General features: G+C 40.0%; 1 protein-coding gene across 1 annotated transcript in view; it reads right to left on the bottom strand.

Moving 5' to 3' along the window:
• cntn4 (contactin 4) overlaps positions 1-27,728 on the bottom strand; it is a 369,932-nt gene that overhangs the window by 286,335 nt on the left and 55,869 nt on the right. Inside the window, exons 2-3 of the mRNA XM_084315452.1 lie at positions 25,602-25,734; positions 10,980-11,155 (exon numbers count right to left, since the gene is read on the bottom strand). Coding sequence (XP_084171578.1) covers positions 10,980-11,155; positions 25,602-25,734 — 309 coding nt within the window. The remainder of the gene's footprint in view (positions 1-10,979; positions 11,156-25,601; positions 25,735-27,728) is intronic.

Raw genomic sequence — 27,728 nt, 5'->3', positions numbered from 1 at the left:
CCTCTTACTCACCCATTCACTCACACATTCACACACCGACAGCGGAGGCGACCAGGTGCCAAACTGCTCATCAGGTTAGGGGTTAAGTGTCTTTGCTCAAGGACACTTCGATACATTGTGCCGGAATATAACCAGAAACCTTCAGGTTACCAGGCGACCGCTCTACCTCCTGAGCCACTGTCACCCAAGGACGTGTACTACATACTGTACAGCAGTGTTTTCTCTTTGTTCCAACTGTGGTGGTGAGAGAGAGCATCTCTGGAGGAATCAAGAGGTGAAGGAGAGAGTTGAGAAGCCCACTCAGGGCAGGTCAGGTCAACTCAGGTCAGCGTGCGGCCGCTTTTTTTAAATGTCTCATTTTACACCATGGCTGACCCTTTTCTGCACAGGCCAGATCATCTGGCTGCTCATTATATGGAAGACCGTCTAACTCAAATATATAACCTTTGTAATATTGTTTTTTATTGCGGTGGGTGGTGACCTCATTGCGGTGGCCCACAACAGGAGAATATTTAAAGGACCATTATGGTATAAATTACAAATGACTTTCACACAATGGACCTAATTCATTAATGTTTTCTTTTAAAAGGAGCTATAGATCACATTCAGCCACTAGATGTCGTACTAGAGCACCAGCATGTCAGGTTCCTTCCAGGTGGGAAATGGGATACATGTAAACAGCAACATTCATTTTGGACCCGCATTCTGTACCTTTCTAAAAGCTCTGAGGATGTTTTATTTTTTTATGATTACTTTACATAGAAATATGATCTATATAGCACCTTTAAACACGGTGTGGGATGTAGAGCCTACATAACCCCTGAATTTAGACACGATCTGATTATGTATTTGCAAGCCTGGGTGATTGCCAGTTACAAGAGGTACACAATATATGTTGGGGGTAAGGAGTTAAACAGTAAAGAGCCATCAGGCTTTGCTTCCTGTCTGTAAGACTAAACCAAGGGCTAAAATAACTCCTAGAGCGTGTACATTTGTGCGTGAGAAAGCCCAATTGTGTACTTAATGTGTAAACTTCATCAAATCACAGTGGCACTATTATTTGCAACACATAACAAAACCAGGCATATTATGATCTAATGAAATACATAAGTAATACAATTTCTTATACAGAACTCCGTATAACTGTCATTCCATGACCATACATGACTACTGAAACTACACCAATAATGCACGTTAGAGGACCACAATTAAGACACCATCAATACCTATAGAATTGAAAAATAGTAAGAACTAAATGACAATTAGGAAGCAGTGCATGTTCACCAGACAGTGCGCCCTGTAACAACTCCTCCCATTAAACTATAGATCTATTGACACTGAGTCCGGTAAAAATCTACCTGATACATAGGCACCATTCATTATTTGTTCTTTACAAAAATTATATTGATTCGTTATAATGTCATTGCAAGAGCGCTGATGTGTTAATGTGTTCATTAATTCGATTCTATACACACAATAATGCATGATTGACTCACATGAATGAAAGCCATTACTGGGAGGGAGCAGGTGCTTGGCTTCACAATCACACACCGGAAGTCCAGAAGAAACCCAGGCACAGGAGCTCTTGAACAGAGTGGAGGCAGAATGCACCAGGGTTGGGCTCAGGCTGAGCATAAAGAAGACTGAGGTCATCAATTATAACATCCCCCTGGACCATCCACCTCTCAACACAGCAAAAGGCAATGCTCTGGCAGAGGTCAGTGACTTCAAATAGCTGGGGTCCTGGGTCAACTCAACAGAACAGGACCATAAGCTCGGCTGGCGAACTCGTACAACCAAATTAATGAGCAGAAGCTTTTAAACTCATTACATGTTTTTTTTTTATTTATTAAAGAAAAAAAAATGTTCACTCATATTTTGAACTCAAATGCTATATTATTTACTAAAACACAATTAAATATAAAGCCATTGTTTTACATTTGATCTATGTTCTATATATCAGGTGACATTTTAGGATATGACTCGAATTTCATGTATTGCCATGAATCAAATATCAATCACATGTGTGCCTAACCAAACTGTATATCAATAAACATTAAAATAACTGGCAAACTGGCTGATCCAGATTGAGTAATTGTTGTGCCTGGGCCGCTGCTACTGATTGGCTCTTCTATGACCACACATATAGTCGCTACCTGGCCTGCAGTCTTTGACAGCAACCTCCATCCACACTTTCCAAACCCAACCTCTTTGATTTTAGTTATGCTTTGCTTTTGATTAACTTGATTGTGCCGCAGGAGTGGGCAGCCCTTTGTTTTTAGATTGTTTTCTCATGCGTTTGATATGCAAGGGATCAGGTGGATATTGCTGTAGAGTGAGAAGAGAGTCGACTGCCAATCTTTCAGTCGAATGCAATTTCTTTTATCATTCCATTTGGGCTGTGGGGGGTGCTTAATGTCTGATTTAAGTTAAAGGACATTAAGCACCGCCCAAATGGAATGACCAAAAATCATTCCATATCGACACATTTTGGCCTATCAAAGTCGACTATACAAATCCTTAGTCGGGGACAGGCCTAGTTTGTTTGTTTGTTTGTTTGTTTGTTATTTGCACTCCAAAGCCTATGCTTCCCTGTTGCATTATTTTGTCACGTCATTATAATATCTTAATCTTTGTTCTAGGGATGCTCGATATTGGCTTTTTTACCGATACCGATATACCGATATTGTCCAACTCTTAATTTCCAATACCGATATCAACCGATATCAACCGATACCGATATATGCAGGGTTTCCCCCCCAAAAAAACAGAATAATTTCAGGTAATTAACATTACATATCTCTTGTTGTGTAATTAACACAACATTATGCATACTTTGACATAAATTAAATAATAATTTGTTCTTACTTGCTTGCCTGGGTAAATAAAGGTTAAATAAATGTAAAAAAAAAAGAAAATTTAACCGATACCGATATTTTCCGATATCACATTTTTATGCCAATATCGGTAGGACAATAATATCGGACATCCCTACTTTGTTCAACTTTTTGCCATTTACTTGAGGTGGATGTTGGGGGAAGCGGGAGTGGAGGCTCCACATTATACCTTTGAGTATCTGCTAGATGAAGCATGACAACACGTCAGTATATCTCCCTCATGCTGTACAGAGAGTGGGTGACCTCAGACTCTGAGCCGCGCCCTCCCTGCCCAGTGCCCATATCTGATTGTCATTTCATTTTTGCACATTTTTGGCACATCCATCTTGGAAACGGGCAAGTCTGACTATGAATGCGGGAGTTATAGTTGACACAGACTATTTATATTGCTCTCGTATAGCATTTGGGTCTCATTTTCTCCAATATCCATTTTAGCTGATATTCTGGGACAAAATGCATAAACCTTGCACCTAAAACAATATTACAGTAGTTTGACAAACTTGTTTGTGTTAAGCTGCATTAACACTTTCTCCGCCGGAAACAGCTTACGACGTGTTTCAAGTTCATGCGAATTCTGCCAGATCATGGCGTACGACGTTATTCTGATCATATTTCATATTTTCGCCATGGTATTCATATTTCACTCACAGAGCCTTGTCTGATGCTGTGTGAGCCAGCACAACTCTGCAACGCTTCAATACTGCCACCTGGTGGCTGATCAGCGAGTTGCAACCGGAAGTGGATCTCTTGTGATCCCGGTGCGTCTCCCTATTCCGTCCAGCCACTCGTATATCGTTGCGGGACTCAATACACACACCGTGGATATGGATCGTTGCCATAACTCAATAAACAACATGATTTGGGCGTGTATTCGTATTATACAAACCGGAAATAGATCGCCTCGATCCCCATCACATAACTGGGATCTGTTTGCTCCAGTATCATCGCCCAACGCTAAGAGGAGGATGCCGTGAGTTTCAGCGTGAGTGTTTATCATTATCGATACAAACTGCTCTGATCAATATATCACCCATACTACATAAATCATTTAACGTCGATCACGGAATTATAAACGACCCCCCCCGCCCTCTGTTCACCCGTGCATGATCAGTCATAACATTTAGGACCATGTACAGTTGAAATTTTTAATATAACGTGCATCGGTATCAAACGGCATTTGATAATCTAATATATGCATTTATGTCTATATCTCACATTCTAGGAAATACTGCAGAAAACGATAAAAACATATTTATACTCTAGACGGTATTTTCCTGAACGATAGATAATCGATGTTGAATGGGCCATAGTAATGTCAATTTAACAATACAATTTAAAAAGTTATAGCCCTGCAAAGAAGGTGAACATCTCCATAGACTTACAGTGCTGGCAGTGTTCAAACATTGATGGATATAAGCGTGGCAGAGAATGTGTTAACACTTTGAGTGGCAGCGGTCGGCGCACGATTTATCGCTTGAATGCCAGCCATTTGAGACTGATTTTCTGATATTTCATGATTTTCGCGGAGCTATTTCTATATTCTATATTATGGCTATGTGTCTAATATGCCCGTCGCTTATCAATGACTTGCTTGCAGTCAACATGTATGAAACGGATTGTTTTTTCATTGGTACATTTCCGTTTTATACCATTTTGAAAAATGCTTGTTTTTGTAAATTTCCAGAAAAGAAATATTCTGCAGGAATAGCTCTTTAGTCGAATACACAAAACACGTTGTAATTTTTCGGCTTATTTATGAATCGTTTTCAAATAAACGCTAGATTATCGATAGTATATGTGTACTTATGCATAGAGCTGCCGCGATTACCGCATTACCGCGGCATCGCTGTTACATCACGGCCACCGCAGAGTAGGCTGAATACCGCGTCACCGCTGTTTTTTATAATAATAATAATAAATTACCCTCCTCTCGTTGGGCTTGCGGCTCTGCAGATATACCCTACTCCTCTATCGAGGTTCCAAGCGACCCTATTGGGTACCAGAAAAGTCACGTGAAACATTGCAGACCACTGATTGGTCAGAAGAGAGACGCGTCACACGTTGTAGCGTCATGCAGTGTGTTACCACCAATCGGCAAGCGCGTATTAGGTTTTTACTTCCTGAATGTCAGCTCATCACAACACGGCTAATAACGTTAGCTTTAACTCTCCGCCGGAGTGGACTACCATCGCTCCTCAGGAGTACTAAACGAGACATAATGATTTTACTGTCTGCAACGAATGTTATAATAAAAGCCCTTCGTTCTATACACTTGTCTGATTGAAAACTTTATTAACAGACCGCCGAATGGGACAACTCAGCACGCTCCGAGCAAAGAAAGGAACTGAGATATGAATAGAGTATTGCTTGCCTTGCTATGGTCCGGTAAATACGCTGATGTTATTGAACGTATAACTATATAATGTTAATGCCACAAAACGAATGCCTTTATTATAAAGTAGTAACTTTATAGTAATAATAATAAGAAAGGGTCGGGGGGGTTAGGGGTAACCACCCCTGCCCGCGACACCGAGTGAACTGCGCACGACCAGAGGGGAAACTTCGAATCCGTGTTTCACTTTCAATAACTAATGCGTGCTTGCCGAATCCCAAACAATATTCATGCTGCAAAGTCATCCTCTAAAGATAGACATTTAGACTAGAGGCAGGCTATATGCTATAAAGAGTAGACTACTACTAAAAAAAAAATGCATTCAAACTTTTCTTTTTTAATTTTTTGTGTGCGTGCGGTAATAACCGCGGCGGTAGGAAATATTTTGCAAATTTGTGCGGTAAGGAAAACATCAATACCGCGGCAGCTCTACTGTACTGTACTCATTCTGCAATCTGTTAATTAAAGTTAATTAAACTATCTTCCATTAGTTGGATGTATGGCCTCTGCAAGGTTGTGTGCAGCCATTTGTTTTTGTAACATCTGCTACATCTGTCCCACGTGTTCTTTGCAGCTCACAGTTGTTAGTTCTGCCCCTCTTGACTGTGACAAAAAGGTTTTGAACAAACTTAATGTCATAGCTTGTATTTGATGATATTCTTCTTTGTTATTTACTTGAATGGTTTGATCATTGATTGGTGGAGTAATATGGGGTTCTGATAAACTAAAATTATTTGTTAAAATAACATAAGCTAACATATATTTTTACATTTATGCAAATTAATATGCAATATGTATAACTTGAATAAGTAATAAATACAGAAACACCATGTTTAACAATATGTAAATGTGTAGCTACATTTATTTTACATTACATTAACATTTATACGGTCTTTGGCCCTTTGAGGGCAACCATAATGCTGATGTGGCCCTCTGTGAAAATGAGTTTGACACCCCTGCTCTAGAGTCAGCCTGTTCATATTGAAATTCAATTTTATCCCTGTAGCGCCGTTTTGCTTCTATTACTGCCCTCCTTAAGTTGTATCTCGCCACCTTGTGGTCATTCATGTTGCCTGTCACAAGCCCGGCATTTTATGCTGAGGTGCGCGCTTTCAGAGCTACGTGGACGGATTTGTCCACCCAGGGCTTTTGGTTTGGGTAAACTCTAATTGTGGTAGAGGGGATTGTTTCTTCTACCAAAGTACAAACAGCACTGTTTCCATGTAGTCAATAATATTATCTGTGTTGTCGCGGAACACACTCGCGAGTATACATGGTCCTCATTTGACACAGTCCGACAATGACTACCACTAAATTGTGTGCGTGGTTGAGTCTTACAAAAGAGTATCTTGGTATTTTGATGGTAATTTCAGTTTACCATGGTACTGTCCATTGTATAACTAACATACCATGGTACTGCCATGGTAAAAGTGATTTATTGCCACGGTACCACTTTTGTACTTGCAGTAGCCTAAAGTCCAAGTTAAACCATGCTATTTCCATCTATAGCCAACATATCCATATTGAACTTCATGGAAAAAAGGGGTCCTGACATTGCAGCTGTAATTAGCATAACAATTTAAATATTGCCACCAAAAGGCACTTGATTAGTTAGAGGGCACATGGGTGCTGGAACACTGGGTCAGACTTTTGCCTTTGTTGCTGTTTTTTTTAATGTTTTAATTTTTTGCATCATGAAATGGAATCTCTCCAGGTGACTATAATATTTCACTAACAATTCCAAATTACAGCCATGGTGCCTTGGTAAAGGGGACAAGGGGTGGCGTGGCTCTCTTCACATTTCTATAACAAATTGCAGGGCACTCTCTAATCATATCGGTTGCCCTTTTAAATTATTCTCTTGAACCCTCACCAATCATGCTGTGGGAGTTAATTAAGCTATACCAAGAGTAATAAAGGAGAGAGATGACACCCCGGTCACCCACACGCATGCCCCGACTATGTGACTGCAAGTGAAGGCTTGTAAGGTCAGAGCCCAACAATTGATGGAACTGTCATTGTGTCCCTTATTCAGAGGGGCCTCCACCCTCCGAGGCAGATTGTTCCCATCTGAGAGTGACTTTAAAAAATAAAATGTATAGGTAGCGGGAGTGGTTAAGGATAAGGTCTATAAACAACTTATTTTTATTTTTGTAATTAACATTCTAATTAACCTCTTAACTCAATCAGCGCCGGAAGCCTAGAGCATATTTGTTCCTACCACACCAACACTCTAAAAGATAGGAATAAGTGGCTTTGCAGGGCTATATATATATGCTATATTATAGCTATGGATACAATACTATGGCCCATTTGACATCACCTATCTATCGTTCAATATATGAAAAAGAATAAATGTTTTCGTCAATACGTTCGCATGTTATACCGTGGTGAATATGAATATAGATTTAGAGTGATCCTGTCTAATCCCAGAAAACGACGATATACAGTAAAATGTGATTTTCACTAAAAGAGTTGCTGTGTCTCGCCTGGACATGCTACTATTTCCAAATCAAATATATAAAATAGGTATTATGTTTCATCATGAATGCATGAAAGGGGGGGGGGGGGGGTTTGATGCTTTGATCGTCACCAACGGCATACGTTGTGGAGTAATGTTACACACACAAAATGCGATCGAGGTGAAATCATGGTTGGATCAAAGCAGGATTGATATAGTTTAATCCTTACCTTCACTAGGAGAGATAACCCGACTATCATCGGGTCTGGCGTCCAAAGAGTTAAGCCTGCTCGGCCAGATTTATTTCATGTCATAAATAGATCAATACAGTCCGTATTTAGTAATGTTGCGTTCCTTTTTCAAATGTAGCCAAGACCCTAACCCTATCAAAACAGCAGTCAAAGTGGATATTTTCAGCACTACGTTTATTTAACAATGATATTAAGTGTTATTAGCGAAATATGAGCATATAAAAATCTCCGCACATTGCACCGAAAAACGGACGATTTAGACGTGAGAAGAAGAAGCACTCATGAAATCGTTGTAGTCCTAAAGGCCTCTACATGCTACAGCAACTTCAAAGCAACTTCAACACAACATCAGCGCGATTTCAGCGCGGTTGTTGTTTAGGGTCTTGTAGACTGTGTTGCGAGGAATCTGCGTACATGTCTCCAAAATCTAACCTAAACAACCGTTGTGTTGATATTGCGTAGCAGTGATTGGTTGGTTAGCGAATGGGGGCGGGGCTGTCATAGAATAATATAGGTCTCGCAGAGAATACCATCCACCATTGTTGTAGCCAGCCAGCGTTGATGCTAAATAATTAGCGTCACATAGCTGGCCTTTTTCTGAAAACCCAAGCACATATTGTTCCATAGCATACGCCTTCAGTTGATCATGACAAATCCTCTCTTACCTTGACGATAAAAAAGCCTCGATAATTTAGTAAATAAAGCTGTAGCCAGCCAGCTAGCATTGGTGCTATACAAAATGCTATCCACATTAGCTACATAGCTAACCAACTAAATACAATGGTATCCTGAGGTAACTTTAACGTTAAATACAACGTTTGCTAGTCGAAATGACTGGACACACACAGGGACAAGTTAAACATCAATCAATTAATTTATTCCAATAGGTAGTTTGAGCTGCATGTGAGCCGGTCTTTCTCTCCTCTCCATTGGAAACGAATGAAGTTACGTTAAAAAGCAAAGAACCTGCTGACAAAAGTTAAGCTGTTAGCAACAGACACTATAATACTTCCGGTCGGGGAATTTCAAAATAAAAGAGCGAGTCTAAAAGCACCGTAAATGCGTTTATTTTGTACATTATCTAACGTTAACACGAACCTAAACTAACTTTAGATTAGTTTAGGTTCGTGTAACGTTAGATATTGTAAAAAATAAACGTATTTACGGTGCTTTTTGACTCGCTCTTTTATTTTGAAACCCCCGCCCGGAAGTAAAAATCATGCTTATTTTTCTGCTTTTATCAATGGGTTGGTTGAGAAGGGAAGCGTCATCTATCTAGGGAACCTAGCTACATACGGGGTACAATGTTACATAGGCTGCGCATTGATTTTGCAGAAGCATAAAGGTAGAGTGTCTGCAACACCGTTGCTTTGTCGATGTTGTGTCGAAGTTGCTTTGAATTTGCTGTAGCATGCAGAGGCCTTAAGAAAGAGGAGACCCAGGGCTTTCGATCCGGTAAAAACGGGCAGAGCTATAGACATTATACAAAAGTAACTGTACTTAAAGTAGATTTCATTCACGGTATTTGCTGCCCTGTAATGGGCGCCTGGTGGTACTAAATCAAGATTTAACTCTGTCATTGGAAGGAGGAGATTTGGCCCGATCCATAGATGTATGACTTGGCCATAATAAGGTAATTTATAGGACTGATATTCTATATTCTATATTCCCCCTGTAAATCATCTGCCCTTTATTCATTTGCTTAGACATCTTTGTACACTTGATCTCAAGAAGGTGCTGAATGAGTTCAGTAGCAATTGTTCACGTCTGGTCAATGTAATCACCGTCAAATAATATGTAAAAAAAGAAAAATAATAATAATTTATATTCTCCTTTGGTTCATTACAATTTACTCAAGCCTAGTAACAGACACAATAGTTCTGACACGGGGAATACATTCCCTGAGGTCCATAGATGTCCATAGATGTCCCTAGATACCAAGAACATGCAAATGGACCTTGTAGAAGTGGAGCAATCTTCCATTTACTTAGGTACAGTATGTATTTTTAGGCGGATTTTCAGAAAATAGGGCTCGGGCTCGAGAGGTTAAGAGGTTAACAGCCCACATCACTCATCTGCAAATATCAAGGATCTGTGCGTGGGTGATGAAGCTAAATATCCTTTCAATGAGAACCATAAACAACGTTTAAGATTAAAATCATGATGACTTGTGTCTTTGCAGCTTGGCCAAAAAGCTGACCCCCAGTAGAAACGTCCCGATGACCCTGTTCGATCTAGCGTCGACCAGTGATTCACCACTAGCCCCGGGTACAGAATAGAAACGGCCTGAGAGATTATCGCTGGCCTCACTCCCAAACACGAGACCTCGGGATTCAATCTAAAGTTCGGCGGGCCATCACTCACTCTAATGTCATCATGTTAATGTCATCACTCACGCTCGTCTGGCACATACTGTCCTTATTGACGTCTTCTTATTTAAAGGAATATAAAGGCCGGTGACCGGCCGTTAGATTTATCAAGATCCTGCAGACAATCTATCTCTGTGGTTTACAGAAATCATTACAAACATATCAATCACTCAAAACTGATTGCACATCATTTGCCTCTTGTAATTGTATGGATTTTCGTGGTAAAATAAGCAGAGGCTAGTGGTTAAGCTTGACTGACATTCAGTTTTAACTCGGTTTTATTTTATTTAAAAAATTATTTCTGTCTGAGCTGTAGACGTGCTCTCCTGTCAGAGATAAAGACTTGAGACAAGAGGCACGGAGAGGAGCAGGCCCACAGAGAGGAGTAGGTCCACAGAGAGGAGCAGGCCCACAGAGAGGAGCAGGCCCACAGAGAGGAGCAGGCCCCACAGGGAGGCGTCTACCGTGCAGGTCATGGTACTAAGCAGGGACGGAGACGCTCTCCTAGAATGCCCCCGACACATCCTTTATGGCATGTCCCTTTCACAGCGCAAACAACGATGAGTCTGTTAAAAGAAAGGGGGAACAGAGCTAGTTGAAAAGACTTACATGCAAAGGTTAGACTGGCCTCACGGCTGACGATGGTCCCGAAAGAGTTGGAGGCGAGGCACTGATAGGTCCCAGCATCCTGGTCTTTGTCCAGACGGCTGATTCTAAGGTTGCCTCCAGACAGGCTGTAGTGGGAGCCAGATCTGGAGCTGATCACGGTGCCATTCAGCTTCCACCTGGGGAACCAAACGGAGAGAAATGAATAACCCTGATGATTAACCCTTTCATGTGTACGCAATAGCTGAACATGTGCATGCGTTCACACACACACTCTCACACTCACACACACACTCACACTCTCACACACACACACTCACATCCCAACTACTCAGAGCCAGAACGTTTAGTATGGACATACATGCACACACACGCTCACACACACTCGGTTTCCAGCCTCTTAGAATGGAAACTGTGGCCATCAGAGGGTGAGGACACTTTTGTGCACCAACCAGCCAACAGAGCAAAGCTATAGAGAGCAAAACATTTCTCAAAACTTGGGACCTGAAAAGGTTAAGAACTCCCTCTGTATTTCAGTAAATCTCATCCGAATATAGATTGGGGCAATGTGAGATTTCAAACGGGAGAAACTAATGTCAGGAGATATTGACTTGCTACCTTCATTTGATTGTTTTCCAACAGGGGAGAAATAAAGGGTGGAGAGAGAGAGATGAAGAGAGAGATGTGGAGAGAGAGAGAGAGAGAGAGAGAGAGAGAGAGAGAGAGAGAGAGAGAGAGAGAGAGAGAGAGAGAGAGAGAGAGAGAGAGAGAGAGAGAGAGCGGGCCCTGGAATCATGCCCCCCAGCTTAGCGTTAATCTACGCAGCAATAAAGCACTCGGATCCCAAGCTCACCAGGAGGGAAGGGACTCGCCTCCCAGAGAATAGATGGCGTTGCTGGCCATCCATCTTGTTAGACACCCAGTCAAACAGCATAAACATGCAGCTTAATCACTATAGGGGCAACAATTAAAACAAATGGGCGCAACCTCGCGTTCTCACTTTTGCATTCAAGACCTGGTCCACGTGATTATCATTGGTGTTAGAGGTGATCAACGAAGGGTATAATTTAATTTTAATGGCAGCAGATTCCCTCAATCCCCTCCATCTCGTGCACCTGATTATAACTAACAAGGGCTGTTGGAAGGAGGGAAAACAAACCACTAATTGTGGTAGCAGGGGTGTGACGCCATAACTTACTATATAACGTGACAAAAACAGCTTTAACACAATTATTTGTTTATCGATAATATTTAAAAACAATAGAAGGCATTTCACAGATAAATAAGCATGAAGGCAGCACTTAATTGCTTATTGGGAAGTGGACGATGCAAACCCTAATTAGGGTTCAAGGCAAGGCGGCCGGCGGTCGGAGGGAGGCTTTACGATTTATGTTTTCCATTTTCTTTTCTCTAAGTCTAAACGATCCAGGATCCAGGTTTAGTGGAAAATATAATATAATATTTTACTTTTTTTTACCTACTTTTTCTCCTCCTTTTTCTGTGATTTTTCTCCCATCCCAATTTCCTCTCGTGCCAATTCTCCCTCCCCTGTCCTGATCGTTGCTCGCATGTGCCCCCCACTGGACGGTCGTAGGGAGGATAGAAGCCCATCACATGTCCCCTCCGATACATGTGGAGGCAGCCAGTCACTTCTTTTCACCTGCCAGCGCGGACTCTCATTGGCAAGGTGTAACGTGTGGGAGGCTCACACTGCCCCCGCCATCTCCTGTCTTTGCTGTGCAGGCGCCCTTAACGACCTGTAGAAGTCATTGTTTACAACGACCAGATTATCACCCATCGACTTCCCTCCCGCTGACTCTGCCAATTGAGTCAGTATGACGGCCGGCCGAAGCCGGAATCAACGTTGACAGCCGGATTGCAATGTCCGCTGCGCCACCCAGCCTCCCTCAGTAATATTTTACTTAAACAAGATAGCCTTTGTGTCAAAGGAAGGGATTAACCCAAAACATACAAGTATACTGATGTAATTAACCCTTTCCCCGCCAAAAACGTCGTACAACGGGTTTCAAGTTCATGCGAATTCTGCCAATAACGGCGTACAGCATGATTCTGATCATAATTTCATATTTTCGCCATGGTATTCATATTTCACTCACGGAGCCTTGTCAGATGCTGCGGGACTCAGCACAACTCTGCAACGCTTCAATACTGCCACTTGGTGGCTGATCGGCGAGTTGCCAAACCGGAAATGCCCGTTGCAGCCCGGTCCGTCCCCTAATTCCGTCCGGCCACTCGTTTATCGTCGCGGGACTCAATACACACACCGTGGATATGGATCTTTGCCATAACTCAATAATTTACATGATTTGGGCGTGTATTAGTAATATACAAACCGGAAATGGATCGCCTAGATCCCCACCACATAACTGGGATCTGTTTGCTCCACTCTCATCGCCCAACAGTACGAGGAGACTGACGTGAGTTTCAGCGTTTTTGTTGATCATTTTCGATACAAACTGCTCTGATCAATATATCACCCATACTACATGAAGCATCTAACTACTATCACGGAATTATAAACGACCCCCCCCCCCTCCGTTCACCCGCGCATGATCAGTCATAACCCTTAGGACCATGTACAGTTGAAATGTTTAATATAGCGTAGATCGGTATCAAACTGCATTTGATGATCTAATATGCATTTGTGCCTATATCTCACGTTCTGGGAAATACTGCAGAAAACGATAAAAACATATTTAGTCTAGACGGTATTTTCGTATGAATGTGTGAATGAAAAAGTAAAACGTTCCTACATCCTGAACGATAGGTAATCGATGTTGAATGGGCCATAGTAATGTCAATTTAGCAATACAATTAAAAAAGTTATAGCCCTGCAAAGAAGGTGAACATCTCCATAGACTTACAGTACTGGCAGAGATCAAACAGCGATTGATATAAGCGTGGCAGAGAATGGGTTAAGTAGAGCAGTTTTGTGTGGTGCAATAAAATAAAAATGTTATATGAAAAAAAATTCAATGTCAATATTATTGTCAAAAAAGTAGTAGAACGCGCTCACTGCTGAAAGTCAAACAATCAACTGCATCTGCATTCAAAACACAGTCATCTGTGGCGTTCTAATTTAGACTTTTAAAAGATGGAAAAGAGAATTGAGTCTTTCAGGGATTTTATTCCAGAGTGAATGAAGAATGTTTAAGGATTTCACAGCTGTGGACAACACGTCCCTCTCGCAATGGGGAGGGTTGTGTGTGTCTGACCAAATATACAGTGTTTTTTTACACTGTTACAAACAGCATACTGTCAGCACTAGTGGCCAACAAAAGTCAGGAGTTTAGACGAGAGACGTCTCCGATGGCATTATGTGTAGGAATGTCTTCAGGAATTTGCTCAAATGTCACAATCACTTGTGTCACAATTACATTACTCACACATCATCATAAAGTCCTATGGAAAGTAGATCACTACTCATATCAGAAAGAATAGAGTATACTATATTGTTTTCCCTTATCCCTTATAAAACCCATACTATTCGTAGGAATCAGGCTTTGTACACAAAGGGGTCTCTATGGACTTTTCCCCTGTTAATACTCCACTGTATGTCTGTCTACACAGCAGTGTTTCATTACCCTGCTCCGATTCAGCCACAAGTAAGTGCACTCTCAAGACCCTTACTGCTACACACAATAGGGGAGGACAGGCCTACGGTGCAGTCTCACAAGACCACTCTACTAGTGAAGTGGAACAAACAAGAATGAACATGAATATTTTACCAACCGGCAGTAGGCTACATGTAACTCAGACTCAGACTTGCTGAGAACCTGGAGTTGATAGAATGAGAATTGACCGTATTCACACCCAACCTGAGGGAAAGGAACCCAACCTGAGCCTGACATAAGAGCAAAATGGCCACCGTGTGAATATGGTAAATTAAAACCTCAGAAGCGGCCTGTGTCTGTCTCACCGGTGTGTATTTGGTTTCAGAGAAGAAATACATGAAAGCAGTCGAAGCTACTCACGGATGTACCGTAACTGCTCAGGGGAGAGACTAAAACCAGAAATATCCATATGGAAGGTATGAGCGAGGTAACAATTTGAATAATAAAGGCCTGCAAACAATGTCAGTCATTTATTTGAAGCTTCGTCAGTGAACTTTTATAAAGGAGGCGGTTAATTGAGCCTGAAAAAATTATGATGTATCACAGCAACTTATCGTTTCTAAGCTGAAAAGACCAAATAATTGACCCGTTTCCGAGGCTGTGAATCTCTCAATACGCTGTGGTAGCATCCACTCTTTACTTTGTTTGTTTCATTATGTATTAAGGGGGGGTGAATGTTAACCTAATATGTTTAATTATAGATCTTCAAAGACTGACTGATTATTATCACTACTAACCTTCCAACTGTCATTTATCCTTTTTATAACTCTGAAATTATGACTTCCTACTAGATTTTTTTTTTATAAAACTGTGAGTTCCTGGTCGCAAACTCTGGGATGATTTCCCTCAACCCCCAGTTCAAGCCTCAGCGCCATTTGACTTAATTTCACATCGTATGAACGTTAATGTTGTTATTAACTCTTTTAAGAGTACATTTGTACGTATATTCGCTATGTTGCTGTAATCTGTGTCTTTGTGAGTTGTAGTTCTTGCAAGACAAATTAGAGAGAAAAAAAATGCCAAAAAGGATCCATGTTTTTCCGACTTTGTAGTTCGAATGTACGTAGGTCGGAGATGGCGTGTTTCCCACTTCAAACAAGTAATAAGGTTGACGTGCTCTGAGATTTTCAGAGCTACTGTAGATACTGTAGGAGTCAGAATGGTACTGTAGATACTGTAGGAGTCAGAATGGTACTGTAGAGATACTGTAGGAGTCAGAATGGTACTGTAGGAGTCAAAATGGTACTGTAGATACTGTAGGAGTCAGAACGGTACTGTAGACTGTAGGAGTCAGAATGGCGTGGCTCAAAACTGACTTGTACTGACATTAAGGTATGCATTTCTATAGACATATTTTTAGATATATATTTAGATCATATATTTAGACATTTCATTGAGCTGTAATTGACACAACACAATTCATTCATTCATTCATTCATTCATTCATTCATTCATTCATTCATTCATTCATTCATTCATTCATTCATTCATTCATTCAATCTTTATTTATACTTGATAAATACACTGAGTAGTGTAGTGTAATTTACAGTGTCGTCGAGATGTTACATTCACAAGTGTCATACTGCATTCATAAATATAAAGACATCAGACAATCAGAGTAATTAAGTGCACATTTTAAAATACATTACATATTTTTTTATTTAAAATTAAAAAAATGAAAATTAAATAGCAAAAAATAAAAACAGAGGTAATCATTTAAAAACAATTACATATTGTTTTTCATCGAAAAAAAACGGATAAATGTTTTTTTTACCATATTTCTACACATTTCCGCCGCAACATTACTCGACGAAATATCTCGACAAAATACCTCTGAATACGAATAAAAAAAAAGATTAAAGATTCGATGACTAGTTCGGCCAGAAACAGCTTTGAGGCAAAGCGTTACTAAGCGCTCATAGATACCTAAATGTCCTGCGGGCGCTTCCAAGTGGTTATGCGGCTGGAATCTTGAACTCTGGTCGCTGGTGGGAGGAGGACCAGACGTGCTCCGTGCAGTACACTTCCTCGTTGGAGCGCGCCGGCTATGGGGGGCTTGTGTTTCGGCGTATGGCACGCTGTGGACTACGGGGTCCGGTTCGCCTCTGGTTCTGTTTTGAAAATCCACTCGCTCGACCCCCCCCCCCCCCGCCCCATGTATCCGCTGTTTCAATCACCGGAAGCCCGCAACAGGCTCTCTCACCCTCCCCTGAATTGTGGCAAAGTCTGTAGAGCAATTACGCCACCATGTGTTTTACATCGGTAACAGCACACCCTAACGTTAGACTATGTCATTAGGTTGTGGAATATGCAAAGCTTTGGTAAATATATCGAGAATTTAACGAATGAGAGCAGATTTAAAAATGGTTAAAAATGCCGTTTTAACATGGGAGCGGATGGGAGTAGAAAACATGACCAGGGGTAAACAAGGCACTAAACACTATAACTATTGTTTTAGAGTGTTTCATATTATAAGCTTTTGACACAATGAACATATATGTAAAATTAAGATATTTTCCCAATTTCATGAAATAATAATAAACACAGACACTGCTGTGCTCACACACACACAAAATATTTCAAAAAAGTAGTTTTCATGACCAGGGGTACACAAGGGGGAAAAAAAAGAGAAAAATAAATGTTTGATGTTTTACTCAAAACTGTACTTCTGAATTATTTTATCCTTCAGGGCCTTTTTAAATCTCCCCTGAGAAGTACACAACTTCAACCCGCCACTAAGACTATTCCACAATTTAACTCCCAAAATTGAAACACATCTAGCTTTTACATTAGTTCTTACCTTTTTATATGTTTTAAGAATACACAACCCTCTTAAATTATACTTTCCTTCTCTTGGTTGAAAGATACATTGAATACAAGCTGGTAGGTTTTTACTCTTAGCATGAAAAATGATCTCCAAGGTTTTTATGTAAACCATATCTACAAATATTAATGTGCAGGACTTTATGAATAATGGATTTGTCGATTCAAGGTAACTAGCTTTATTTATTATTCGAATAGCTCTTTTCTGTAGTTTAATAATAGGATCTATATTTGTTTTATAAACATTCCCCCAGACCTCAACACAATATGACATGTATGGCACCACAAGTGAAAAATACAATATATGCAAACATTTCTGATTTAACAGCTCCCTTGTTTTGTACAGAATGCCAACAGATTTGACTAATTTACCTTTGATATATTATATATGTGGCTTCCAACAGAGTTTGTGATCTATAATCACACCTAAGAATTTTGTTTCATATACTCTTTCAATTTCGGTTCCATTTAAATTCAGTTTAATTTCACAGTCGGTAGGAACACCACCAAATACCATACATTTTGTTTTGTTTTCATTAAGAGACAACTTATTCCTATCAAACCATTTATTTAACTGTATCAATTCCCTTTCTACTGTTTTCAATAATTATTTTATGTCCTCCCCTGAACAAAGTAAATTAGTATCATCAGCAAACGTAAACATTTTCTAAATATTCGATACTGTAAAAATATCATTTAAATAAAGTATAAATAACTTGGGTCCCAATACGGAACCCTGTGGAACACCACAAGTTACTCTTCTAAGATGTGATTCTGTATTATTAATATTTACATATTGAAACCTATTATCTAAATAACTTCTTAACCAATGATGAGTGACACCTCTTATTCCATACCGTTCCATTTTTTGTAAAAGCAGGGAATGATCAATTGTGTCAAATGCTTTACGTAAATCAATAAATACACCTATTGAGGGTTGTTTTTCATTAATTGCTGTTGATATATTTTCCACAAAATCTATTACTGCTAAGGATGTTGATCTATTGCTCCTAAAACCATATTGATGGCCACTCAATAATCCATATTTTTCAATAAAGCCATCAAGTCTATTTACAAATAATTTTTCAAGTATCTTTGAAAATTGAGGTAGCAATGATATAGGTCTATAATTTAATATAGTATGTATGTCACCACTTTTAAAGATTGGAACCACCTTAGCCATTTTAATTTCATCAGGAAAAATACCAGTCAAAAAGGATTTGTTACATATATAAGTGAATGGTTTGCGGACACAGTCAAAGACTTCTTTTATAGTTGACATGTCAATAGTATTACTATCAGTGGATTTCTTTTTCTTAAACTTTCTAACCACTTCTAGCACATCACTCTCACAAACACCACCAAGGAACAATGAGTTGCTGTTTGATGGTGAATCAGAATAAGTCTCACCATCTGTAGGGAGGTCAATTTCATTAGCCAAATTAGGGCCTACATTAACAAAATACTCATTAAACTCATTAACAATTTCCTCTATACTAAGTATGTTGGAAAGTCATTTTTACTGGACTTTTTAATGATGTCATTAAGCACACCCCAAGTAGCCTTAATATTATTTTTATGCATTTGCAACAAATTATTATAGTAGTCTTTTTTTTGTGATCTCATAATATATGTCAATCTGTTTTTATAGTTCAAGTTCAAGTTCAAGTTTCTTTATTAGTTGTCATACAGAAGTACAGAATACTTTTATACAAAATGCTTCTTTCTGTTTCGCTCCAGAGACTGTGCTAGGCAAAAATAGATAATAAAATACGTATAGCAAGTATAAAATAGAAGTCAAGTACATAGACAAAAATGTTCAGTATATACATATACAATGGTCTATGTAGAGTAGAAGTAACTGAGTTACCATACAATATACTATACAGTGCAAAGCAGAAGTGGGATGAGGTACAATTTAGGTACAATACAATTTACAGTAAGGTGTAATGAGGTATGGGTTGTAGTGCAAATTCTTTACAGATAAATATAAAGTGTGCTTGGGTGTACTAAAGTGGTTAAAGTGGGTGCTGCAGTGAGTTGTATGTTTAAAGTGAGTGTGTGCGTGTGGATGTGTGTGCTGTGAGTGCATTTGATGGTTGTTACATAGTGTTATTGTTTGTTGAGCATCCTGATGGCCTGGGGATAGAAGCTTCTTCTGAGTCTTTCTGTGCTTGCCATGAGACTCCTGTATCGCTTGCCTGACCGCAGCAGTTCAAAGAGGCAGTTGTTTGGGTAGGCCCTCTCGTCGTTTGCAGAGATCAGGCCCACCACTACTGTGTCTTCAGCAAATTTGATGATTGTGTTGTTGTTCCGCTGTGCCACACAGTCATGTGTGTACAGGGAGTAGAGGAGGGGACTAAGAACACAGCCCTGGGGGGCCCCTATGTTGAGAGTGATGGATGAGGAGGTGCAGTTGCCTGCTCTCACCACCTGGGGTCTGCCCGTCAGGAAGTCCAAGACCCACTGGCAGAGGCTATAGTTCAAGCCCAGGTCCCTGAGCTTGGCTATGAGTTTGGAGGGGACTATGGTATTGAATGCTGAGCTGTAATCGATGAACAGCATTCTCACATAGTTCCCCTGCCTCTTGTCCAGGTGTGATGCTGCTGTGTGCAGCACATGGGCTATGGCGTCCTCCGTAGACCTGTTGGGGCGGTATGCAAATTGCAGGGGGTCCAGGTTGATGGGGAGGGAGGAGCAGATGTAGCCCTTCACTAGCTTCTCAAAGCACTTCATGGCTATGGAGGTGAGAGCTACAGGGCGGTAGTCGTTGAGGCAAGCAGGCTTGGATTTCTTGGGTACAGGGATAATAGTGGACTTCTTCAGACAGGTGGGGATGACAGCCTGTTCCAAGGACAGGTTAAATATGTCAGTGAATACCGGGGCCAGTTGGTCGGCACACACTTTTAGGACACGGCCGGGGATACCGTCCGGTCCTGCTGCCTTCCTGATATTCACTTTCTTGAAGGTCCTCCTCATCTCATGTTCTGTTAACCTGAACACTGAGTCTCCATCAGCAGTGTCCCCCCTCCATTGCAGTGGATTGTAGGCTGGTGCTGTTATTCCCAGCCTCAAACCTCGCATAGAAGGTATTGAGATAATTTGCTAGGGAGATGTCACTGTTCAGCTTGAGGGAGGTGCCTTTGTAATCTGTCATCGTTCTGAGGCCCTGCCACATAGCTCTAGAGTCAGCCTGTTCATATTGGAGTTCAATTTTATCCCTGTAGCGCCTCTTTGCTTCTTTCATAGTTTTTGTACTTGTCCTCCTTATCCTTTGTTCGATGTTTGATCAATTCCCTGTAGAGCCTATTTTTCTTAGTGCAAGCTTTTTCCAGACCCTTGGTTAGCCATGGTTTCATCCTCTTTTTAGGATTTTGTCTGCACTCCTTCAATGGACAATGTCGGTCGTAATATGACAAAAATGTACCCAAAAATGCATTGTATGCTTCATTGGTATCCTCTATAAACCTCCTGCCAATCATGACTCAAAAGGTCTGCCTTCAGAGCCAGTATTGATTCAGGTGATTTTTTCCTAACCAAATTGTGTGAATGCCTATTTGTTCTTATTTTTTATTTATTCTTCATTTCAAACACAGCAAAGACAGGCAAATGATCACTTACATCAGTCACTAATACCGTACTTTTCGCACTATAAGCCACACCTGAATATAAGCCGCAGCAGCTAAATTGAATGATGTGTACATAGGTATATAAGCCGCACTGGACTATAAGCCGCAGGTGTTTTAATGTTTAATTACCATATGTAATTAGCATTGGGACACAATACTGTCGGACAAATAACAAGAATTAACTCATTTACAAGTTGTATTAAGTTTAGCAAATAAGGGAACAGATAAATAACATTTCAATGCAGTCAAAAAAGCAATATTTCGATTTTAACATTTTCGGGTTTGGTCACGTCCAGTCACATATAAGCCGCACCGTCATATAAGCCGCAGGGTCGAAAAATGGGGGGAAAAGGCGCGGCTTATAGTCAAAAAATTACGGTAGTCCACTTATTATCTTATCATCCATTACATTTGGACAAATATTGTCAATCAGTGTTGCACTGTCCTTTGTTATTCTGCTAGGTTTTACAATTACATGTAGGGGATAGAAACTCAAACTAAACATATTATCAACAAATTCCTTCGTTTTTGTATGTTCATTAGATTTCATCAAATCAATATTGAAGTCATCACAAACAAAAATCACCTTATCCTTATGCATTTCATATAATTCAGAAATATTCTTTTTAAATTGATCAATACATGACCCTGGTGTTCTGTAAATGCAACTAATTAATATATTTTTGGATCTTTCAACATTGATTTCAATGGTTACACATTCCATCAAATTGGCAATAGCCGTTGTCATATTTTCAATTACTTTACACTTAAATTCAGACATCTCCGTAATACAAAACAGACAGGAACACTGCTTCAACAACTCTCTTTCTGCTAATCATAGGGAAGCTGGCTCTGTTTCTATACAAAAAGCCAATATTTTCCCTCAATTTACTCAATCAATGCCCACATGATATTTAAATGTAAAGCCTTCATCAAACCTAATACCAAGGTATTTGTAGTCTGAAACTCAGAACCGTCAATGTCAATGTCCCTGATGACATCACTGGTGGCCATATTCAAACAAATGTATTCTCAATAACCATTAAACGAAATTAATCTGTGCAAAACAGTTTAGAGTTTTTGGATGTGTGTGAAATTATGTACAACATAAATCAGTATTGTTTTTTTTGGTGAAGTGGGGAGAGGGGGGGGGGGGGGGGGGGGTTGCACCACACACAAACTATAGCTACCTTATAGAACCAATAGTTGGTACTATGCAGTCTCATTTAATTTAGCGATATAGTCAGAGGAAATCGATTGGTCACTGACTTAACAGTACAGTTCTACAGGGATGGAGCGAGCGAGTTTGACTGCAAGGTAAAATGAAGGCAAGATAAAAATACACCTATTTATAATGAGTCATGCTACTGTAGCAAGGAACAGCAGTTGCATTTGTTAAGCACATGCTTTATGCAATCATGTTACAACAGGCACCACAGTGGTTTAATACCAAGCCATCTGCCTCGGGAGGCTGTTAATCCGTCTGTTCCCTTTTCTTAAGCCGTCTGTGTGGCGTTTTTATTGGTTGAAAATCTCCTTTAATTTAGATACAATTTAATACTTCCACAGTACTTGGCCTGGCATAAATAACGCTTTACTTCTACGCAAAAGTACCACCACACTTTTCAGAATTCAAACGATCATCTGTAGAAAACAACACCATATGGTAATTAATAGGTTATTTCTTGAATACATTTTCTTCAGGCGTATGTTTTTTTGCTCAATATTCATTTACATTACGTAGAAGAAAACTACTTTATCAAAACAACCTTTTAAATATATAGCTGGTGTTAAAATATTTTGGTCACCATTTTTCTTTCTTTAATTGTTAATGATAAAATCTCAACGTTTTACAAGATATCAGACGGTTCTCTCTACAAGTGACAAAAATATAAAGTTGAAGTTGAATATTATCATTATACATTATATTGTACATATAACAATAACAATAATTCTTTATTATTTTCTTCTAGAAAACATTGCCTAATTGATATGATGCGTAAGCATTTGACATCCATATTTCTATAGTTACTTGTCAAAAAAGGTTCATATTTACAAATAAATGAGAAGACACATATATTCTTTGGGCCAAATTTGGTATAGACATTATTAAATGACAAATGACGAATGGCATTTAAGGCAAAGAATGCAGGTCAACCAGTCACAATATATAGTCGTGTGATCTGCAACTAATGAGTTGTGAACATGATTTAGCTGTTGTTTGCCCAAGAACATCCTTAGAAGGCAGAGCAGCTCTTGACGGGGCCGTGCAATGACCTTGACAGGAAACAGCTGATTAGGTCATCCTCTAAGCTGGCTCAATCCCAAGTATTAAATGTACCAATCCCACTAAATCTCACCCAAGCAATTTCAGCGAGCAAACATGATTGATTTGAACCGTTAGTCGCCAGAGATACTCCAACATACTAACCTTTCCATAGACTAATGACCCGTGCAAGGAGGATGTGAAAGGGAAGGAGAGAGGCTCTTTTTACACTCTGCTGCAGAGTGAGATGTTGTACTTCGACTGCCTGCTGAGATATTTGAACTGGGTACAGTAGATGTAGAGATAGACCTGCTTTTCCTCCGTTAGAGACATACTGTTGCCCAGCTCAGGCAGATCTCAGATCAGGTAAAGAGCATCCAAAACGCATCCAGAAGAGAATAGAGGCCTTGCACGGAATGTTTGTGTAGTTCTCTGGCTTCCTGTAACCATTGATAACCAATTTGAAAAAAAGCCTAGTTTCTGTGTAGTGGTAGCGTAGGTAAAACATTGGAAAACCATGATATTATTGTTCGACTATGGCTTGTTTACAATGTATTAAATCTTTGTTGATATATTGCTCATATACTGTATCAACACATAGCAACGTTTTTTTGCACATTTTGAAAAATGGTCCTATGGTCATTGGCACACTGGTCAATATGGTCAATAGCACAATATTATTATTGCTGTCATACATGTTATAATAGTTTCAAACAAAGACAGAAGCTTTGTGTTTTGATATTTTATCTAGGTATATATTACTGTATTACTATGGAGACTGTATGATATTTTGCCAAAAAATCTATACATGTATCAGCTTTCTTGGCATTGATATGTCTGCCAGTGCTTAAGACTATGAATACACCCAAAACAAACCAGGCAGTGTTCAATGAAGTAAAGCAACTTCTTTATTACTGCATTACTGTTACAACATTCACATTACAGTTACTGATCTAACAAATAGGTTGTACATACAGTACATTATCATTCCCCCTTCTTTTGTTGTGGATTTAAATAGATATAGCCTTCCCTTGTGAGCCTTTTGAAAAGAATCCCCCCTAGTTCACACTTTGTTCAAGCATGCGTACTGGCTTAGAGAGAATACGACGTAGAGAGAGAGATACTGGCTGAGAGAGAATACTACGTAGAGAGAGAGAGATATGTTAACCTTTCTATTGTGACTCAGATTCAATTAGATACTGCAATTATTCCCTCTTCATTGGCATATCGGGGGGGAAAGTCCCCTATCTTAATGTTTGTTTTCATCCCATTATCTGTCTCCTGTCTGCTGTCATAATGCTGCAGATTGAAGATTGGAGATATACGATTCCCTCCTAATTAACACAATTAGGAAAGAGTGAATGGAAACATTCCCCTAGTCAACCACTTGTCTTCATTTTCTCATGGACGTTGAAGTTTAAAGCGCTGCCTGCCAAAAGGAGAATTGTTGAAACGCGGCAAGGATACTGTTGAGTGCCGAGTGTCCCCTCTCCTCCTCAAGGTGCATGCAAAGCCTTGCGCAACAAACCTCCACCTCCTGGCCCCATTGAGTGATACACGTATATTAGAACTCTTTGGGCTGGGTGCCATACGTAGATGTGTGCAGGTGAGTTGACAGATGAACTGGTGCTGGTTCGGGTGCTCTATGTTTGCCCCGCCCCCTACACTAAAGCCCCGGCTAACATAGAGGTTACTAGAAAATAAATGGGTGGCTGTTGCCTGGTGGAGATGTGTGCTCTACTGAGCACACCTTTCTAGTTAATAAAGATCAGTGGAGATACGTACAGAAGAGATAAATGGCCTAACATGGGAGGTTTGAAGCCTGAGACCAGAATTTATGTCAAAGTAAGCAACACAAAATATCAGGAACTGTGTAGAATGCAAGAATCTATCAACCCTTAAACTTTGTAAGCATAAGAAATCTCCTTGTCTCGCTACGACTCAAACCCATTTCAACTAAATTGGGGACCCACCAGAAATAACCCTGAGACCTATTTTGGGTCCTAAACCATAGTTCTAGAAACATGGTCTGTCATTCTGTCTACCATGTTTGTTATTTTTATTATCGCCTTTTGTAAAGCGACCTTGGCTTTTATGAAAGGTGCTATACAAAACTAAGTTATTATTATTATTATTATTATTATTATTATTATTATTATTATTATTATTATTATTATTATTATTATTATTATTATTATTATTATTATTATTATTATTATTATTATTATTATTATTATTATTATTATTAATAGTGTTTCTATAATGTACTGACCGGTAGACAGGAGACGGGCTTCCCTGGGCTTCACAGCTGAACACCACCTCCCTGCTTTTTTCGAGGGAGTCCACAGGGAACACAATGCTGCCAGGCTGCTTGGTGAAGGCAGGGCTCTGCAGGACACCGCTCTCTGTGTAGAAGAAGAAGAAGAAGTACATTTTTACGAGGCAATTGACTTTTCCACATATCCCTCCTAGATAGACATACGCACAGTCCCCCACCAGATTTCATCAGAGAGATCAGAGCATAGATCACAGCCTCGCTGACGGTAGGATGAACACCAGCCTCGCTGACGTCGGTTCCAAAACTTCACCCCCTCCAAACTTTTCCCGTCCATCAAAACGGACGCAAGTTATTGGCAGAGACAGACACGACGTTGCGTTTATTCTTCCAATACTCCTAATTGAAAAGATTATTTAAAATAGATGGACAAACACCACAGATCAATGTAGCCGGGGCCTTTACACTTAAGACACCCAACCTGCTTGCAAAACAGACAATTAGTCTGCAGCAGATACAGGCCAAACCATTAGAGGAACAAACCACAGGCAGACAAAACATATCACTTAAACCGGCCTGTCACGGCACCGCGGCACAGCCAAGAATTATTTCAACTGAGACGTGTCTTCAAAAGCTATTCAGGTGGTAATAGGATATAGCTCTTGATTTATATTGAACCGTTGTCGAGAAAGCATTTTTATTCGCCTTGCATCCTATATTTACCCAGATTGCCTTTGGAGTAGTAGTAATGTTTCAGCTATTACTGTAGTTGTGGTTTGTGTTCGTCTGCTGCAGGTGGCACATGTAACGGAGGTATCTCCGCCAGACGTCGGGTGGATCCAGGGGAGCTGTCTGTATGACTGTACTCGTCACTAAGCCACTAGCGAGTGTGTAGCCTAAACCTAAAGAACACTTTTAACTTTGCTCTAGAATTTGATACAGAACAGCAGTGTGGAGAATATAGGCAAAGACGCTCAGGAGCAAAGAGTCATCAGATTATTGGGGTACTTTGCAAGAGTCACAAAGACGTTGTGGAGGCACAGAAATGACTGAGAGATACAGCACTACCTGGACACTCTATCACAATTGACCTATCTCAAACCCGCCCTCTTTTCTTGATCCTCCAATCACAACTGCTTCAGTTAAGCACCAGTTCTGATTGGAGGATCAAAAAAGAGGGTGGGGTTTGAGATCCATCACCAAGCCCTTTTTGTGCCCTTTTAACCTAGCTTAGCACAATGAATTGAAGCGGACAGTGCCGGTTAGCCTTCAGGAGAGGTGTTAGTAGGACAATGCCTAGGCTAACCGGCACTGTCCGCTTCCATTCATTGTGCTAAGCTAGCCTAACGTGCAGCCAGATATCTTTCTACTGAACGCACAGAGAGGAAACTGGTATCTATCTTCTTGTCTCTCTCTGGAGAAGACGGTAAGCTCATTTCGCAAAATGTTGGCGTGTTCCTTTACGTTTTTTTGGCTCTAGTTTTCTTTGCATTCACTGGCGGCTCACTTTCCTGGTTTCTTTCTCTAGAATTTGATGACACGTTATTCAAAGTGATGTTCCGTGCAACTATAGCGACCTATAGCCAACAACCAATAATGGCTGCTTTTGTAATCATAATCACCCCCATTCACTTTAGTTTTGAAAACTTACTGTAGCCTAAAAATCACACTTCTGAGACATATTCAAACACAGAAAAATAGGACCAGGTAATATTATTTCTAGGTCAATATTAACACATTACTTAAAATGTTTACATTATTTATATATTATATATACATAAGCAATTCCTGATTCCTCTGACATGCAAACTGGGAGGATGCAGGACCAGACACCCCCTGAATGGATTTTTGGATTAACATTGTATGCACATTGCAGTGATACACTTTAATCTTTCCACTGAAGCAACACGTTTGAAGTACCATCTAGAGACCAAGCTGATGTTTCCTAACATCAATGAAGGCAGCAGTGTTTCGTTCCAGAGGAGCCGACAGGTCGACTCAAAATGGAAATCGCCATTCTGTCTTATTGAAAAGGCAATTCCCTCCACAACGTCTAAAGATGTATGTGTTTTGTGATTAATCAATTATGGCCTATCATGTGATTAACTCGTAAAAGGATATATA

Source organism: Notolepis coatsorum (genome assembly GCF_963971535.1).
Source record: "Notolepis coatsorum genome assembly, chromosome: 6".
In the NCBI taxonomy this organism is placed as follows: Eukaryota; Metazoa; Chordata; class Actinopteri; order Aulopiformes; family Paralepididae; genus Notolepis; species Notolepis coatsorum.
Note: the sequence above shows the minus strand (reverse complement) of the source record. Positions and strands in the feature narration are given on the sequence as shown.